The sequence below is a fragment of the Geotrypetes seraphini genome, chromosome 5 (genome assembly GCF_902459505.1).
Source record: "Geotrypetes seraphini chromosome 5, aGeoSer1.1, whole genome shotgun sequence".
NCBI lineage: Eukaryota > Metazoa > Chordata > Amphibia > Gymnophiona > Dermophiidae > Geotrypetes > Geotrypetes seraphini.
In genome coordinates, this window is record NC_047088.1 from 153,637,745 (window position 1) to 153,656,885 (window position 19,141).

Here is a 19,141-nt window from a genome sequence, read left to right on the forward strand (position 1 = left end):
TGGCCGTTTGAGCACTGCTTGGCACGTGTGGCTGTTGTCAGGTCGCTAAGCTCTAGCGGAGGGAACTGGGGTGCACGTAGCTTCCTCATGCTGCTTACACAGAGGGCACGTTACTCCATTCAATTTGGATGCCAAAAGCACTACAATCCCATAATGCACCCAGAAATCCAGGGCTGGCCTGCAGACTCTCCTGCTGGGATTTAAAAAAGTAAAAAAAGATACGGGGGAGTACAAAAAGGTACCCGGCGTGGGGAGGGGGGGTGCCTGCCAGGATTTTAAAAAGTAAAAAAGGTTGGGGGAGCTGCCCTATCCCTACCTGCCTGCCAGCCACTAGGCCTGCATACCCTGTGCCCTGTCAGCCACTAGGCCTGCCTGCCTGCCCTGTCCCTACCTGTCCTGTCCCTAACTGCCTGCCAGCCATTAGGCCTGCCTGCCCTGTCCTGTCCCAGCCTACCACTAGACCACCAGAGGGGGAACAAGGTATAAAGCCTGGCAGGGAGGGGATCAGGATGCAGAGCCTGGCAAGGAGTGTGGAGTTGGGTGCAAAGCCTGGCAGGGATAATTTGGTTCAGAATGGTTTTTTTTTAGTTTTCCTCCTCTAAATCTAGGGTGCATCTTATGGTCAAGTGCGTCTTATGGAGTGAAAAATACGGTATATACTAATGCATTTTGTGACTCATTGCTTCTTTTTTGGATAATTTTTTTGTTTTCTAAATAAATGTTTTACTGTTTTTACCTGTGTCATCCTTACATTAAGTTTTCAGTCCTAATTGGCCCATCCCAGTAAGTCAGGAGAAGCAGCACTTATGATTGCTAGTGCACTGTTGGTTGCAAATAAGTCAGACATGTAGTTCTACCAGTCCTACAATAATCATACCCTTTCACGTTGAGATAAAGCTCTTTTCTCCACTTCACTGACCTGCTTGAGTTTGAACACATCAATGTTTCTCACATGATAAGCACTTCTAACAGTCTGCTGGTTGTACGGAGGACATTCAAAATGGCCTGTAATGTTTCAAAAACAAACATTAATTTGAAATCTGCCAATAAGGATGTTCTTCTAGAATGAATTTGGAAAACTTTGAAGCTTTGATTTGTAACATCTTCACATCTATGTATATTTTATACAACAAATTATTACCTTTTCTGTAATCATGAGATTTAAATATTCCAGAGATGCCACCAATTCTGAGCCCATGGTAATTTACAACCCCAGCATAGCCTGCAAGTAAGAGGAGATTGCTTTCTCAGTGAATTCCTGCACAGAATACTCTACAGAATTAACACTGGGGGCATAGAGAGGAAATGTGCAAGATGCTACACTAAAGAGAGATTAGGTTCTTACCTTGCAATATCTTTCTAGTAGACAGATCTGTCACTCTGGACAGTAGGGTATTCTCATGCTTGCGAGCTGTGCAGTAGGAATCCACTCCAGGTTTTCAACCGTTCCTCCTCCTACTTCGATGTATTTTTTATTGCTCCAATCCCAGTACCTCTCGTACCAAATTTGTCTATGTTTTGTCAATCACGTATGTTATATTTATAGAATGACCCCTTTTCTTTTATAATGGTACCTTACTTTTAGTATTGTAAACTGACCAAATATTTGTTGATGGTTGGTATATCAAATATAGAATAAACTTGGAGGACTCTGCTGTCCCCTTCAGTTTGTACCAAAGTAGGTGATAGTCCTATATAGATACACATAAGAAGGAGGGGTAAGGGGAGACTCCCCAAAATACAGTGCTGTTCTGCTCTGAACATATAACAAACATGTTAAACATTGCAATGGGACAATCCAAACTTCGGATTAACCATACAAATCAGAAACATTTATGGAGTTCAAACATACCCCAATGTGCTATAGCAATACGTTAGTCTTCATACTCTTAAGGGTTGACCGAGATAAAAATCTAAGCTTTATCTTGAATGGTCTGATTGAGAGAGTAGTCAGGCAGAGAAGTAACTTGACAGGGTGGAGCTCCAGAATGACACACCTATCTACTAGAAAAGATATTAGCAAGGTAAGAACCTAATCTCTTTTTTTAGTGCAATAGGTGTGTCATTCTGGACAGTAGGGATATACAAAAGCAGTCCCAGAAATCTAGGGCGGAACCTCTTCACCTGTACATAACACTGAGGACCCAAATATGATATCCTCCAGTACTGCCATATCCACTCTATATAACTTGGAAAATGCATTCAGTGTGGACTAAGTCGCTGCCCTACAAATCTCCTCGGGTAAAATCACCCGATCTTCCACCCACAAAGAAGCCACACTTCTTGTTGAATACGCTTCCAAAGAGCCCGGCGATTGCTTGCCACAGGCAATTTATGCTGACAAGATGGCCATGCAAATCCATCTTGAACTGGTAGGCTAGGATGCTGGTCTACCACATCTAGCTTAACTGGTGAGCACAAACTGATAGTCAGACAGTCAGAACTCATTAGTGACCTCTAGATAATGTAGAAGGATTCTCCTTGCATCGAGCTTTCTCAGAGTCTGATCCTTTTTCTTTGACCTTGTGATCTGGAATACTGGTAATCTTACTTCTTGATTGACATGAAATGTCAAAATGACCGTTGGCAAAAAGGACAGGACCGTCCATAAGGAAACTCTCGCCCTCATGATCTTGAGGAAGGGTTCCCTGCATGACATAGTCTGCAGCTCAGAGACCCTTCTTGTTGATGTAATAACCATAAAAACAGTCTTGACTGTAAGGTTCATCACAGACACCTCTTGACTAGGCTTGCAGGGAGTCTGACTGCAGACCATATAAAGGTTGCACAATGGAAAAGGGTGCTTTACCAATGGCCTGAGCCTTGGTGCCCCTTTTAGGAATCTGGCTACATCTGGATGAGAAGCCAGGGGAGCTTTGTGTTCTCGGGCTCTGAAAACGAGAGTCCCACCATTTAGGAAAGCCAGCACTATTGAGATTGGAGCATTAAATGAAACCATCTTTTCTGCTGTGCAACAGTGCTGAAAAGTCTCCCATGCCTTAGCAGAAGCAGAGACCATCGCAGGCTTCTTGGCTCTAAGGAGAGTAGCAATGACTACCTCTGAGTATCCTTTGTGTTCTAATGCCGCTCATTCAAGAGTCATGCCATAAGACCAAAACGATTCGGATCGTCTATGACCACTGTCCCCAGGAAAGAAGATCGGGCTGAATCTGCAGTATGAGGCCTTTGTCCCTCTAAAGATGCACTAGGTATGCATACTACAGCCTAAGCAGGACCACTCTCACTGGGTAGTTTGCTATGCTGTGCTGTGGAGAATCCGTCTTATCATGGGCCATGGAGGATACACATACAAGAGCTCACTCTTTGGTCATGGCTGGACTAGTACGTCCAGGCCATCACTTCCGGGCTCAGATCTTCGACTGAAGAAATTGTATGCCTTCTTGTTCCTCACTGTAGCCTCAAGATTGAAAGCTGACCAACCCCATCGAAGAATGATGGCCTGGAACGCTGCTACAGATAATACACATTCTCCTAGGTCTAAGGTCTGCCTGCTGAGGTAATCAGTCTGGACACTGTCCACTCCTGCTACATGCACCACAGAGATTGCCTGTATGTGTATCTCTGCCCACTGGAACAATAAGTGGACCATCAGGCTTAGCTGCACACTCTTGGAGCCTCTGTAGAAGACTCCGACAGCCTGTCCTTCCAGAATCTTCTTCAACTTTTATGCAATTTCAACCAAATGGCCCAAAGCTCTAGTCTGTGAATGGACCACTTTCTCTGGGAGTCCGACCACTTCCTCTGCAGTGTTTTAGCGCCAAACATCAGCTAAAAAAAATGACTTATCCAAAAGTAAAAAGCTCAGAAAACAGAATTTTAGAAGTGGAGGACACTATAGGAAATGGCAGAAACCCTTAAGAACAGGATTTTCAGACCCCCCCCCCCCCCCCCAATTTTGCCCATGGGCTATAATAGCCTTACTCACTATGACATGCGCTTTGACTGTACTGCAGCCTGTATCAGGTCTAAGAAGTAGCTGCATACAAGAGAAGATATTCTGCCTCCATCAGCCATTTCTCCAATGCTGAGATCTTCGGACTGCCAGGCAGACCAAGGTCAGACTAATCCTCAAAACCCCCGCAGAACCACGTATATGAAAGGGAGGGGGACAAAATTGCGGCTGGCACCCTGAAGAGCCCCACTGAGTCCCCTATTGATGCCTAACATCAATAGGGGACTCAGCGGAACAACCTGTGTTCAAGACCCTGCAATTCAGTAGGCAAGCTAAGGTACTAGGGGAACGGACCCCAAGCTCCAGAAAGATCTATGCAGGCAGGCCAAAGAGATTAACCTGCCGGCTGCAGACCTAATCCTGCTTCTTCTCCAGGCAGGAAAAATTCTCTTCCGAACTGGGGAGCTCTGGTGTACCGATAGCTCCAAAAACTGCAAAAAATACCAAAAATAATAAAGAAATATACAGAGCAGATCAGAAAGACACATTCCGGCTCATGTGCAGAAGGAAAAACTGAAGAGGGAAGCAGAGCCCTTGGTAGAAGGAGGAGGGGTTGAAAACCTGGAGTGGATTCCTTCTGCACAGCTTGTGAGCATGGGGAGAATACCCTACTGTCCAGAATGACATACCTATTGAATTAGAGCAGGCATTACACTTAGGTGAAGGGCCATTCTTTCTTAGGACTTCTGAAGTTAACCATGTGTCACATTTGCCAGGTGATTGGAACAATTAATCCAGTTGGGAAGAAGTTGGGAAAAACATATAGCAAGCTATCTGCAAGAAGCAACTACCAATAAGCCATGAAAAAAAGTCCCAAGAACTTTGGAATGGAAGATTAGGTTTTCACCTTAAATAATCTTCTTTCTGTTAGTCCCTGGAGGATTCAGTAAATTAGGTGTTAAATTCCTTCCCACAATCTGGGAGTTGCAGAAATCCTAACACTTTTCTGAGCACATACTCTTCCCATCTTATAGAGAGAGTTAGAGCCCCCTGCAGTTCAGTTCCAAAGCCAAGCAACATACCTGAACAAAGCCATGACAAGGAAGGGGGTACTGGAGAAGCACCCACAGTAACAAACAATTTCTGAACTGGTCTGCTCTGCAAAACATGGGCAACGAGGCCACTCTGGAGCAACTAGAATTATGAGGCTTGGATGTGTTGATATCCAGCGGATGACCCAACCAACCAGAGGTCATGGAGAGAACACAAAGGAGCTTGTAAGCTGGCCAGGGCTGAACTAAGGCATCCAGCCCTAAGTTTCTGGGCTCTGTTCTTCGACTGAAGAAGCGCCTGACCTTTGAGTTCTGTGCTGAAGCCATCAGGTCCATCTGGGGCCGACCCCAGCGCTGTACGATGAAATGGAATGCTTTCCATGAGAGGGACAATTTTCCCAGGTTCAGGACCTGTTGGCTGGGGAAGTCTGTCTGTATATTGCCAACACTGACTATGTGTGCTGCTAAGAAAGAGAGAAGATGTAACTCCACCCGGTGAAAGAACATGCAGGCTTCCTGGCCCAAGGGAGCGCTTCTTGTGCCCCCTTGATGATTTACATACACCACCACCGTGGTGTTTTCTGAAAACACTAGCACTGTCTTTCCTTCCAGAGTGGGCTGGTGAGTGAGTAGTGCCAGTTGAATCGCCCAAAGCTCCAGATTATTGATCTGATGAAGAGTCCACTGCCCCTGAATAGAGTGGTCCCTGCAATGAGCACCCCAACCCAACAGGCTGGCATTCACTCTGAGATCCGAAGAAGCTTGCCCTGGCAGAGAGCCTCCCCATGAAGCCACCAGTGCAGACTGCTGTGTGCCAGTTCTGTCCAAGGGAGTGGCATCTGAAGGGGATGACGTTGCGGAGACCACCAAGAGAGGAGGGACTCCTGTAGAGGGCGCATATGCACTCTGGCTCACGGGACTGCTTCCAAGAAGGCTGCCATGGACCCCCATCATCCAGATAATGTCAGACCATGGGAGCTGGAAGGTCCAGGAGATCTCTGATCTGCTGCTCAAGTTTATATCTGCATGGCTCAGGAAGAAACACACGACCCTGCCAGGTGTTGAAGAGAAGGTCCAAGGTTTGTGACAGCGTCAACTGGCTCTTCTTGAAGTTGACAATCCAACCCAAGCCCTGGAGCAGAGATACCACTGTCTCCACCACACGTTCACATTCATGTTGAGACGAAGCCCGGATCAACCAGTCGTCCAAGTAAAGATGGACCTGGACAACCTGCCTATGGAGAAAAGCTGCTATGACTACCATCACCTTGGTGAAAGTGAGTGAAGCTGTCATGAGCCGAAAGGGAAGAGCCGTGAACGGGAAATGTTGCTGTAGAACAAGGAAACGCGGAAACCTGTGATGCTCTGGGAAGATTGGAATATGGAGGTAAGCTTCCTTGAGATCCAAAAACAATAGAAACTTCTCAGGAGAGATAGCAGCAATGAATGTGTTCATGGTTTCCATTAAAAAATGAGGAATCCACAGGAAGCAATTGACCGATTTGAGATCCAGAATGAGCCATCTGTCCTCTGAGCCTTTCTTTGGAATGATGAAGTATAAGGAGTATCTGCCTAAGCCTAATTCATGTTCTGGAATGGGTTTTATGGCTCGGGTGTTTAGGAGACACTGCAGGGTAGTGCGGACCTTTAACTTCTTCTCTGGCCATCCTGCTGGCAAGTCCAGAAACAAATTCAGAGGCAGCCAAAAGAAATCTATCTTGTGCCCCTCCAAAATAATGTCTAGCACTAATTGACCTGAGGATATGAGAGTCCACTCCTGGTAAATCTGAGAATGTTGACCCCCAATATGAGGAAGCCCTGCCTAACTTCTGGTGTCATTGGGGCTTTTTAAGAGCAGTAGCTATCAGGGACATGGGGGCCAGCTGGCATTGGACCTGTTGTAACAGGGATGGTATCCCTGGGAATATCTCTTGGAGGAAGAACCCAAGGATTCCTGCCAAAATCGGCGGGAGGGCCAAAAATTACTACGATCCCCTCCTGAAGTCTGACGAGACTTGTTCACAGGGAAAGACTTAGGGTGGCAATCAGTAACACTGGCCATTAGCTCATCCAGACCTTTCCCTTGCCCCTTGAAAGGAAGTCTGTTTAAAGTGGTCTTGAAGGCAGCGTCCCCAGCCCAATGACGGATCCAAAGAATCAAGCACGCAGACACCGCATAAGCTGACACCTTACTAAGAACTTGAATGGGATCATAAAGGGTGTCCGCCACATAATCCACACCGCCCGTCACAAGCTGGGGACAGACTTCCACTTCCGCATAGGGCACATTGTGCAATCTCGTGTGACAGGCATGCACCACATCTTGATACCTGAAGAAGCCACTTCAAAAAGCTCTCTCAAAAATATAATGTCTACTCTGTGATCCTTGGAATCCTTAAGCACTACGTCATCGCTAGGGAGGGCCGTGCGCCTGGTAACCTGTGCCAAGGCAGAATCCACCTTAGGTTGCTCAAAAAACTGCTGAAAATTAGTCATAGCTTTAGAGAGCCTGAAAGAGCTTTCTCGGGTATCCCTTTGTTCCATAACCAGACCAAAACGCTGTGGATAGGATGGAAAAAAGGAGGACAGCACATTAGAATGGTCTATGAACAAACACTGTGATGTGGAAGGTGGAGATTCCAATTTGAGCTCTTTCAGAACCTTAGCAATAAAATGGTGGACAGAGCCATGCTTAAAAAGTCCTTACCCAAATCCGGACTCTCAGGGTGACCATGTTGACTAGTCCCAGCAAGGGTATCAGTCAGATCCAAAATAGAAGCATTGTCAGGAGACAAGAGGCATAATATCCATATGGCAACTAATACAGTTGAGCTCTACCTCAGCCAAAAGAAGAGGGATCTTGAAAAGGAATCTCTGCCATTGGTGCAATCGTCTTAGAAGAAACAGACGCGCTCGCTGGCTGCGTCAAACGAGCTGGGTCCAAGGATTACACTTTCCAGAGGGACGAATAAAGTCCGGTGAAAGGCACACCCCTTGTCTATTGTAAGGTCCTGCTGAGGTGCCTGCACCACACCAAAAGAGTCCCCAGACTTGGAATGCAGGCGTTTGGCGCCAGACTCCAGCATGGCTTCTGGGCAAGACTTTTTCCTGAAATCACGGATCCAGGCTGGCTCCCCAGTCCTGGAGAACCTGGAGGAGGTGAAGTCCAAAGTTCCTGCCACCTCCTCCACTGCGCTGTGGCATGCGGTGCACGTTTACTGATCTGGCACCAATCCAGTGCAATCAAAGCACACATTCGACAAATTAGGGGCTGAGGAGTCCATCCCAAATTATTTTTAATCAAATCGGGGGGGGGGGGGGGGGGAGTTTGAATCAGAAATAAAACTGAAAAAAAGATTTATAAAAATTCAAGATGGCCACCGCCAGTGAATTTGTGCTCAAAACGGCAAAAAACAAAATCTGAAAATAAAAAAATAGCCATTTGGGGCGGTGGGAGACCTTTACCCTACCTACCCCTAGATACTCTGAAAAAGAGTTTTACTGCATTCCACAGACCCCGCATTCCACAGCTCCCACAGGCAATAATGGAGGTGTACAGTACTTACAGTCTGTGTAGTGCCTGCCTGTCAGCTCTGTTTAAACTGCAGCTGAATGGAGGAAAGGATTTTCTGCTTCAGAAACTGTTCCAAATGACCAAACTTGAAGATCTTCGGACTGCCAGTTGGACGGACTCCGACTGTAACCTCCGCCCCTATGAAACCACTCCATGCGACTGGGGACGTGAAACGCAGCCTATGCCCTGAAACCTGAAGGGTCTTTTACTCAGGATGCATACAGCCTGCGCTTAAGTCCCTGACAAGGTCAGAGGGCAAGCCAACTCCCAGGGGAATGGACCCAGAGTCTGAGAAGGGTGGCACATAGCAGGCTGGCTCCACAGGTCCACTGAAGTTTCTCTGTGAAGCAGCAGTCTGGCTCCACGGGACTGTGCCTTTTCTTCCAACAGAGGACCACCAGAAAGGGGTCTCACGGCACTCAAGCCACCAAAAAAGATGAACTTAAGTGAAAAAAATAAGAAAAAGAAGCAGAGCAGAAGATTTCTGCACGGACTTCTTGTAGAAATTGAAAACTGAAGGGGGCTCTAACTCTCAAAGATGGGAGGAACATGTCGTCAGAAAAGCGTTAGGATTTCTGCAACTCCCAGATTGTAGGAAGGGATTGAACACCTAGCGTAATGAATCCGGAAAGGATGTAACATTTGTATATAGTAGATCTTAAGGGAGGTAATGTGAGCGGTGAAAAAAAAGGAAGGAATTACAAGCTACACCATGTCAATAATAAGAAAAGTGAAAATAGCAAATGGGTTATCTATTAGACTAGTGGGAAAGTATATATGCAAAGGGACAGGGGAAATAAATGTTAATATGTAAAATAAGCATAAGTTAACTGCAAGCACATTCAATATTAAAAAAACAAAATAACATCAGCTTAAAAATGATATATTCAGATTTGTTACATGCAAATGAAAACACAAGAAGGGATTCATTGTAATAACCTAAGGCCTTATGCACTAAAGCAATGGTCATAAGAACATAACAATAGCCTTACTTGGTCAGACCAATGGTCCATCAAGCCCAGTAGCCCATTCTCACGGGTCACTAGTACCTGGCCAAACTACCAATCCAGGACAAGCAGTGGCTTCCCCCTGTCTAAGTCAATAACAGACTATGGATTTTTCCACCAGGAACTTGTCCAAACCTTTCTTAAAACCAGCTACGCTATCCGCTCTTACCACATCCTCTGGCAATGCGTTCCAGAGCTTAACCTTTTGCATGTAAAGGTCCACAGTGTGAATATGAGAAAGCTATGAGGGCCACCAAAAGATTTCAAGCTTACACATACTACTAATTTTGGAAACTGCTTTGACCTGTTTGTTCAGATTGGATTTTAAACATGAAAAAAACAACTAAATATTGATTCTACAACACTTCAAGGATATATTTAAAAAACCCTTATTTTATTTTGGGTTGGCAACAGTTGCAAATTCCATAAATGAATACACTACTCCAGATAACCTGCCACTGAAACTTACAAAAGATACTTACAAAAAGGCAGAATAAGTCAAAAGGTTCTGAGAGTGGTAACTCAAAGACAAGAGCCCCTGTGAATATCAAAACAACTTGAGATAATATAATATCAACAAAATGAGATAATATAATAAATATTTATTGTAATTGGGTACCCTCAGTGTGGAGGGTCAGCGAAGGGAGAATTTCTCCAGCGCTTCACACAAGGCAAAGGCAACCATACCCCCCGCCTGCACACCATCACCGGGTACCTCATGTGTGCCTTAAATCAAAATGTGAATCAAACCACAGTGAAATAACTAATAAAACACAGGTGAAATCATTGAGACCACTCTGAGAACCCCGCAGCCAACTCCCCAAACAATGACAATGGACTTAGCTTCAAGTAGTCTTCATAAGTCGTACAGCAAAGACAAGGGGAAATAGGTAGTCAATACACCCCTAGATACCAGGTACTAGGATACCAGGTACTAGGTTTGATTCACATTTTGATTTAAGGCACACATGAGGTACCAGATGATGGTGTGCAGGCGGGGGGTATGGTTGCCTCCGCCTTGTTGTGTGAAGCGCTGGAGAAATTCTCCCTTTGCTGACCCTCCACACTGAGGGTACCCAATTACACTAAATATTTATTATATTATCTCATTTTGTTGATATTATATTATCTCAAGTTGTGTTGATATTCACAGGGGCTCTTGTCTTTGAGTTACCACTCTCAGAACCTTTTGACTTATTCTGCCTTTTTGTAAGTATCTTTTGTAAATTCCATAAAATGAGACACCTGAGTAACATAATTCTTTGCGGTTACTATAAGATCTTCAAAAATGACCTAAAGACCTGTCTATTTCAAGAGTTTGTTATTAATAATTCCTAAATATTATAATACTATTTAATAATTTGTATCTTCATAATTATTTATGTAAACCGCTGTGAACTTCATGGAGGTACTGGTGGTATATAAATAAATATTGTATTGTATATCAAGTGTATAAGATTGAAATTAATGCATTTACAGAATCTGAAGAACACATGTAAATTCGGAACCCGTTTGTCTATGCATTATGTATCTAGATAAACACAGGGAGTCCAAAAAACTACACCGACCTGTACCCTTTAATAATAGTCTTCTAATCACAGGTTTTACCAAAAATTAATTATATTTCTATTGCATTCTCATTTAAAAAATCCTTTACAGTATTCACATGCATTCAAAAATAGTGATAGTGAAGTACTCAGCCCACAACCTAGAGTGCTCTGTTAATGAAAAGCACAGGCTGCCAAGGAAACATCATAACACTTCACAGTTCCCAATCCACCAGAACAAAAACATGGAAACTATCCGCTATAATAAAACCCTAAGCGTGCATGTGCACTTCAAACTTCTTGATCCTTGCATCCCTGATCCGTAGCTCTGTGCCAGTAGAACGAGCCTTTGGTGTTTTGTGTTCGGCGGTTTTCTGGCTCCTACTGCGCATGCGGAGGCACGCAGTTTGAAATGGCGACCACCACACCGGCGACTCCCCCCTCCTGCCTGCCCTCAGTCTAAGAAGACCATGAACGCAAGGATTGAGAGAAGGTAAAAGGGTACTTCCGCAAATGTCCAGGCCTCAGCACGAGGCTGGACCTGCAACGGAAGCAGCCGCGGTTTGGGAGCAAGTATTGATGGATAGGGGGAGCAGGGAAGAGGTGCTGCTGGACAGGGGGGAGGTAAAAAGAAGGGAGAAGGGCTGGAGAGGGGGAGTAGTAAAGGGGTGCTGCTGGACAGGGGGAGGTAAAAGGAAGGTAGAAGGGCTATTGATGGACAGGGGGAGAAGGCAAGGGGTGGTGGTGGACAGCCGAGGAGAGAGAGACAGAAAGAAAGACAGACAGAAAACGGCCAAGGAAAGAGAGAGAAAGAAAGACAGACATACAGAAAGCGGCCGAGAGAGAGAAAGAAAGATAGACACACACATCTATTCTAGTACCCGTTAATGTAACGGGCTTAAAGACTAGTAAAGAATAATCACTTATCTCAAGATGTTATCACTGGTGGAATCCATGGTTCCCACTTCACTGACATGCCTGTGCTGTTACTTTCTCATACTGATTACCGAGTTGTCCCTTCGACTCGAGTTTCGCTAGTGATAAGCTTCCTCAAGGAACGCTACAAAAAAGAAAAAAGTGTATAACCAAAACACATAATTCCCATTCAGCATATGTATATCGATACCATTCACTACTTCTAAAATCGCAACTTCCTATAAACTGTTAATTCAATCAGCATCAATAAACTTACATAGTTTTTATCTAACCAGTAACTTTCTGAGAGTCCTACAGATCATAGTCTGTCCGCTACAACCTTTCCCCAGAGGGACTGCGTCATGTGCATGTGACCCAGTCCCTCTGGGGAAAGGTTGTGGCAGGCAGACTATAATCTGTAGTATTCTCAGAAAGCCACTGGTTAGATAAAAAGTTTATTGATGCTGATTAAATTAACAGTTTATAGGAAATTGCAATTTTAGGAGTAGTGAATGGTATCAGCACACATACACTGAATGGGAATTATGTGTTTTAGTTATACACTTTTTTTCTTTTTTGTAGCGTTCCTTGTTGAGGACTACTAGATACACTGCGGTAGAATGACAGTTGTACAGAATATTGTTTCTTTTTACACTTTAATAAAATGACTTCAATATAAAATCATAATTATTTGAAGTTTATGTGTATGGGATCAAACAGAGTTTGAAGGAAGGAGACGGGAACTGAGCTCGCCGGGATGGGGTGAACAGGGGGGCAAAATTTGTCCCTGTGTCATTCTTTATGTGGGATTTCTTAGGGCGAGGAGGAGATAGCGTATGCTGAAGATGGGCTATTTGACCTTTATCTGCCATCATGTTTCTTTCTTTTTACACTTTGGCCACTGGGTGAGGGATGCTCCCCCTTACCAGTAAACTACCAGAGAATAAGAAAACTGAGAACACAGAATTGGTGGGAGGACAAGAAAGCTTTAGCTAACACTTACAATGCATACAGATTTTTATAAAGATGGCAAACCTTAAATGGAGGCCCAGCATCTTGAGTTGCTGTGGCAACAAACACGCAAAGTTCCTAGCCATATTAACAGGAAAACTGCTGTAGGGCTTACTACCATGTAGTATTTGTGTACTACAGATTAGTAAATGCCACAGTAATTTCAGCACACTACACTTGCACTATTTTAGTTCAGATTAGTAAATAAGATCTTTAGTGCTTTGGAGTTTAGAGCTGTAACCTTTGTTCATCCTATTCATCACCTCTTGAAGCTGATGTATTAAGACCTCTCTACTTTTGAGTTTGAACTGGCAAACTGTGCTGGAATTAAATGACAAGCACTCAGAACCTGCAGGATTCCAAGAGTTAACACACAATACACAGCTAACTGTAAACCCCAAATCATCTTCCAGGTAGCCTAGAAACAGAAAATGCTAGCAAACAAATGTAAAGATCACCAAAGACAGCATCTGGTGACAGGATTGCCAACTAGTTCCAGATTTTCAGGTGAAGCCATTAGGTCCTGGTTTACCTCACTACTCACAAATTCTATATGGGAATCAAAATATTTTAGTACCAAGGTAATATATGTTTGGTGCTACCCATCCTCCATAGGGCAGTTCCTGCAAGTGATTAGAGGCTTCATGATTGCCTCCTATAAAGATGGTGAGTACAGGAGCCTTCTTCTCTCCAGAGTAATACCTGTTTTATAATTAAACATAAAAAACAGTCTTAATCTAGGAAAATTTAAAAAAAAACACCATGCTGTTCGTAACATTTTAGTAATGATATTCTACTTGTGCTTTAGCTAACTGTAATTTAGGCAAAATTCCTTTGTGGAAGATGCTGGCAAATGCATTTTTGACAAAGGAAGATGATATTGCTCCAGGAGATAGAACATTTAAGCAACAAATCTGACTTATGAATTCTTACTATAAAACATTGATTCTTAGGACTTAAACTCCATGAGGTTTGAATAACAACTCTGCAAAAGAAACTCCTCCAAAATCAACCAGTGTTGCTTAGGCTAATACTGGCTGGGTAGAAAGACACAGTTTATGATACTAACCCTGGTTCTATGGCAAGAAGATGAGATAGCTCTGTGGAGATGGTAATGTTCAAGATGGAGGCTTTATTTAAAAATGTACAATTGGATAGTCCACATAAAATATATCTAGGACCTGAATATTGGGCCCAGTGTAGCTACAACATTGTACTTTGCCTTATTCTATCTCTCTGACAGCAAAACTCATACTGACACCACCACATAGCACTTAACATCTAACTGCATTCACTTACTTGTAAAAAGTTTGTATCTGCCGGTACTTAAGGGGCACAGCCATACATTTCATGTCTGCTTCATTCCTGACAGCTTGAAAGTCTCCACAGCACAACAGAAGATCCACCTTAACATTCTCCTTTTTCTCCAAGTACTGAATGGTCTCGTAGATTTTATCCAACTCACCATGACAACAACCTTCTATTGCTATTTTCATGGTGCTGGCACATGTGCAAAACACAGTTTCTTTCTCAAAAGCCCAATCAAATCCACTTTATTTCTGGGATCTAGTTTACTGGTTCTCTGCAACGAAGTCCACCTAATGAGATTTTGAAATTAAAAAGGGAGGCAATTAGAAAACTGTGTAGACTCAAATATGAGATGACAAAAGTAGCAACAACCCCTGAGAAAGGTAGCTACTGGCAAATCAATGAGCAGGTTGGGAAGGTCAGGACTGAAGGAGTAACTAACTGCAAATCTAACCCTTCATCCTATAATCTTGCATGCACATTTTTGCAATTAACATTCAAAATTGTGTGTAGAGGTTATAGGGCAAGATTCACAAACCTGCCTGATCGGGCCCGATCTGGGCAGGTCCGATGAATTCTGCAAACTGCAATATGCAGATGGGGGCGATCAGAGGAACGCCCCCATCTGCCTGCCCAGATCGCTCTATAGTGATCCCAGTATATGTGCAGACCATCTGTAGATGGTCTGCGCATGTGCTGGACCTCCAGGCTAGTAGAGATTTTTTTTTTTTTCTTTTTTTCACTTCTTTTGGAGCCCGTGATTTTAAAGCCCGCGGGTTAAAACCATAGGCTAGCACTGCGGGGAAGGGTGGGAGAGTTGGGGCAGGCAGGAGATCCGGGGCGCAGGGCAGCGGGAGAGTTGGGGCATTCCACACAACCACCACCCTTTCCAAAGAGAACTCCACGGGGCAGTTGAATGGGGAACAGCGGGAGAGTCGGGGCAGTGGGAGGTGTTCGGGGCAGGCAGATCGGGGCAGCGGGAGGTGTTCGGGGAAGGCAGATCGAGGCAGAGGGAGGCGTTTGGGGCAGGCAAACATTGTTTATGGCCAATCAGGGACTTCCTTAGACGCCTCCCTAAGGAATTCCCTGATTGGCTGAGGTGCTCCAGGCTCCGCCCAAAGGAAGAGCCCGAGGCACCTCAGTCAATCAGGGCCTTAGGCCCCTGCATCACATAATGCACCATGGCGTGGCTTAAGGCCCGTACTGCGTAGGGGCCTGGGAGAGCAGCAGGAGGACTTTGCGCTTCCTCCTGCTCCTGAAGACGGTGCTATCATGGAAGGAGGCCTAAGGAGCAGGAGGGACCGGGCACCCCTCCTGCTCCCAACTATTTTAAAGGTACGGGGAGGGAGGGGGGCAGGTGCAGGCAGGCTGGCCCGACCAAGGGTGAGCCAGTCGGGGGGAGGGGGGGGAAGTGGGACCCTCGCGCCGGGTATTTTTTGGTTCGGGGAGGGAGAGGGGAAGGAGCACTTATCAGGAGAGAGAGGGGGGTTTAATTTTTTTTAAAAAATTGGGCTATTTTGCGTGTGTAAAACACGCAAAATAGCCTGATTTAAAAAAAAAAAAAATAATAAAAAAAAAAAGTCAGTTGGAGGAGTGTCTCCAATCGCCCCCATTTGCATGTAGATGGTTGGCGAATCAGTCAACCTGCTTCCAATCGCACACGGATCGGAGGGTTAGTGAATCTAGCCCTTAGAATACTGTCAGTTATGTGAGAAACTTAAATTTCCTAATTAGGTGCAAATTGACATTTACAACCAATGATCAGTGTTTATTATAGTTAACTTGACCTAATTAATAATTACACATATAAGTATACTTAGGCATTATTCTATAATGTTCAAAGACAAGTAAATGCAAAAGAAGTGTGGACATGGGAGAGGCACATATGTGCTCAACTACTGCATTTAGGCATGTGCATGTTCACCTACCACAGAGCTAGCATAATTGCTCACACCTAAGGTTACATGCACAATTGCAGAAATATGCCGATATTCTATAACCACAATTAACCCAATATGTATCAGTGTTCTCCACAGAAATTTTTTCCAGCCGGGTGGCATGAAAAAGTAGTTGGGTGGGGTAGGACAGGGAAATTTAGTGGTGGGGAAAATTAAATGTGCATTATTTTTATTAGTTAATTATTATTCATTATTTTCCAATGCTCAATATGACTTCCTTTTTTAAGGTTTGACACAGGCAGAGTTCCAGTAGCATTTAAGCCACCCTTGCAAAAAAGTAATGCAGATCCTCTTATTCTGAATAACTACTGGCCAGTATCAAACCTTCCATTTCTTTCAAAACTACCGTACTTGAGAGACTGGTATTCAACCAACTTTAAACTCATGTTGAATCAGTTAATGCTTTGCATCCCCAGCAATGTTTTTTGTTTAAGACATAGCACAGAGACGGTAGTTCCTGCCTTAGGACTCCTTATACAGAGCTGCGATAGCAATTCTGCCACAGCAAATGCACTGAAGCCCACAGGAATTGAATGGACTTTAGTGCATTTGCCATGGGAGAATAAATCGCTACTGTGACTTTGTAAAAGGGGCCCAGTGTTTCTCAACTTTTTCAAGCCAAGTACCCCCTAAGTCTAACAAATACCAACCAAGGACCCCCAGCTGAAGCAGCGTGGGACCGGGAAGGCAGCCTTGTGCTATGCTCTGCCAGAAGGGAAAAGAAGAGGACTCGGAGGCAGCCGCGTCAGCAATCACTGCTCACGTGGACCAGGCAGGCAGCCATGTCCAGCGAGGGAGGATGCCAGAATGAAAAAAAGGTACCGGGGGGGGGGGGGGGGGGAGGGGGAAGCCAGGGCCTGCCCTGCCTTGGGGGGGGATGCTTGGGAGGGGGAGGCCTGCCTACCTGGGGGGGCTTCCTGGGAGGGGGGAGGCCTGCCTGCGTGCCCTGTCCCTACCTGCCTGCCAGCCACTAGACCTGCCTGCCCCATCCTTGTCTGCCCTATGCCCTGTCCCGGCCTACCACTAAACCACCAGAGGGGGGACAGGGTACAGAGCCTGGTAGGGAGGGGGGACAGGGTACAGAGTTTGGCAAGGAGTGTGAGGTTGGGTGCAGAGCCTGGCAGGGAGAATTTGATTTGAGAATGTTATTTTTCTCATTTTCCTCCCCTAAATCTAGGGTGTGTCTTATGGTCAAGTGCATCTTATGGAGCAAAAAATACAATAAGCATTTACAAGGAAATGCTAGTTACAAAAAAAGTCATTCCCAACGCTAGGCACTCTGATCACATTGCCAGACGTTTTTTCCTTCTTTCTTGAGTTTGCCTTGTTACATCAGGATATACCAAGACCTTTTTACCTGTGACTTATAAAAATAAAGTTTCATTGATATCTTGTTCAAAAACAAATGAAACTAGAAGAGTAGCTCTCTCAGTACTTTCAGAGAGAGATGATTCCAAAAGTTCAGAGATGTTCATTTCCTCTTTTCTTACTAAATCAGACACTTCATTCCCCAGGCTTTTATCTGTGGCTCTTTTCATAGGAATATAATAAATCTGATTTACTGGAGGAATAGAGTCAAAAGAACATTTTAACACCTCAACCAGATACCTCTTAACGGCATCTAGATGTGTCACACCCATGGTCTTTGGAAAATTTTAAAAAACACAGGTTTAACCTATGGTTGTAATGTTCTATTTGTTCAATCTTTCTAGTCAATATAATTTTATCTTTCACAACTGCAGAGGATAAATCTTGTAGAGCTTTAACATAATATTTAACTTGCTTTAATTCTGAAGTAAGTTCTTCCTTAGTCCCTTCTAATTTTTTAGCTAGATTCTCAACAATACTCACAAGATTAGATATCTCCATCATAGATTTCAATACTGTGGCATCACGTTTTTGCAAAGTACTCCAGATGGCATCCAGTGTTAAAACTGGGGATTCTCCAAGTTGTTCTATAACAGCAATGATGTTTAGAGATTAGAGAAAATGGAGAATTACAAACATGTATCTTAGAACATACCATATATACTAGATCTAGAATATAAACTGACCTGAATATAAACTGAGGTAAAATAATAATTTGTCTAGTTTTTTTCATTCAGGAATTTGTCCACACCTTGGCTAAATCCCCAGCACTCTCCCCAGGACCTCCTGAATGGATTTTACTGACCACCCAGCTAACTTAACAGAAAAGGTTATAATACTTGCCAAAACTCCTCTGCCTCCACCTGACTATTCCTTTATTACCACCTACCATGTTGGTCACCTTGACCATAGCCTCTGGCAAAATTCCATGATTTAATGATGCACCTAATGCAGCTTTAAATGAAATACCATGGGACATGCTCTGACATCCTGCAGCAACTCCAAAAATGTATGCACGCTAAAAAAAAAAATGGAGGTTTTTTTTTTGAAGGGGGTGTTTCTGGGAGTGGAGAGTGGTCATTTCTGTGCAAACCAGTTAGCAGTTACATTACTGCATGCAAGCATTATGTAGTCTGTAAGGAGCATGAGTCCTTACAGACTACATAATGGGTCACAGTAAGTGCTCACAAAATAATCTTTTTTTATGGTCACATGCCAATGGCGACATTAGCACATAGCAATTAATACAGAGAAGAGGAAATTGACCATTTTACAGCTGTATTAAAAATAGCCTTAGCATGCAGAAAAATCCTACATAAAGGCATGCTAAGGACATTTTTTATTACAGCTGTGTAAAAAGAACCTAAGTTAATTTTTTTAGCAGCCACAGCACACTAGGCTGAAATTTCAATATATTGTCCACAGAGATTAAAAGATCTTTTCCTTAGGTAATGACTCCTAACTCAGAACTTTGTTTTTTTTTTTGGG

General features: G+C 44.0%; 1 protein-coding gene across 2 annotated transcripts in view; it reads right to left on the minus strand.

Moving 5' to 3' along the window:
• Positions 1-19,141, minus strand: part of DBR1 (debranching RNA lariats 1) — a 62,257-nt gene that overhangs the window by 39,919 nt on the left and 3,197 nt on the right. Inside the window, exons 2-6 of one of the 2 annotated variants that reach the window (XM_033944524.1) lie at positions 18,137-18,240; positions 14,319-14,617; positions 13,597-13,721; positions 1,142-1,222; positions 920-1,005 (exon numbers count right to left, since the gene is read on the minus strand). In XM_033944524.1, the coding sequence (XP_033800415.1) occupies positions 920-1,005; positions 1,142-1,222; positions 13,597-13,721; positions 14,319-14,515 (489 nt within the window). In that variant the 5' untranslated portion in view covers positions 14,516-14,617; positions 18,137-18,240. The remainder of the gene's footprint in view (positions 1-919; positions 1,006-1,141; positions 1,223-13,596; positions 13,722-14,318; positions 14,618-18,136; positions 18,241-19,141) is intronic. The other variant, XM_033944525.1, reaches the window with a different exon arrangement.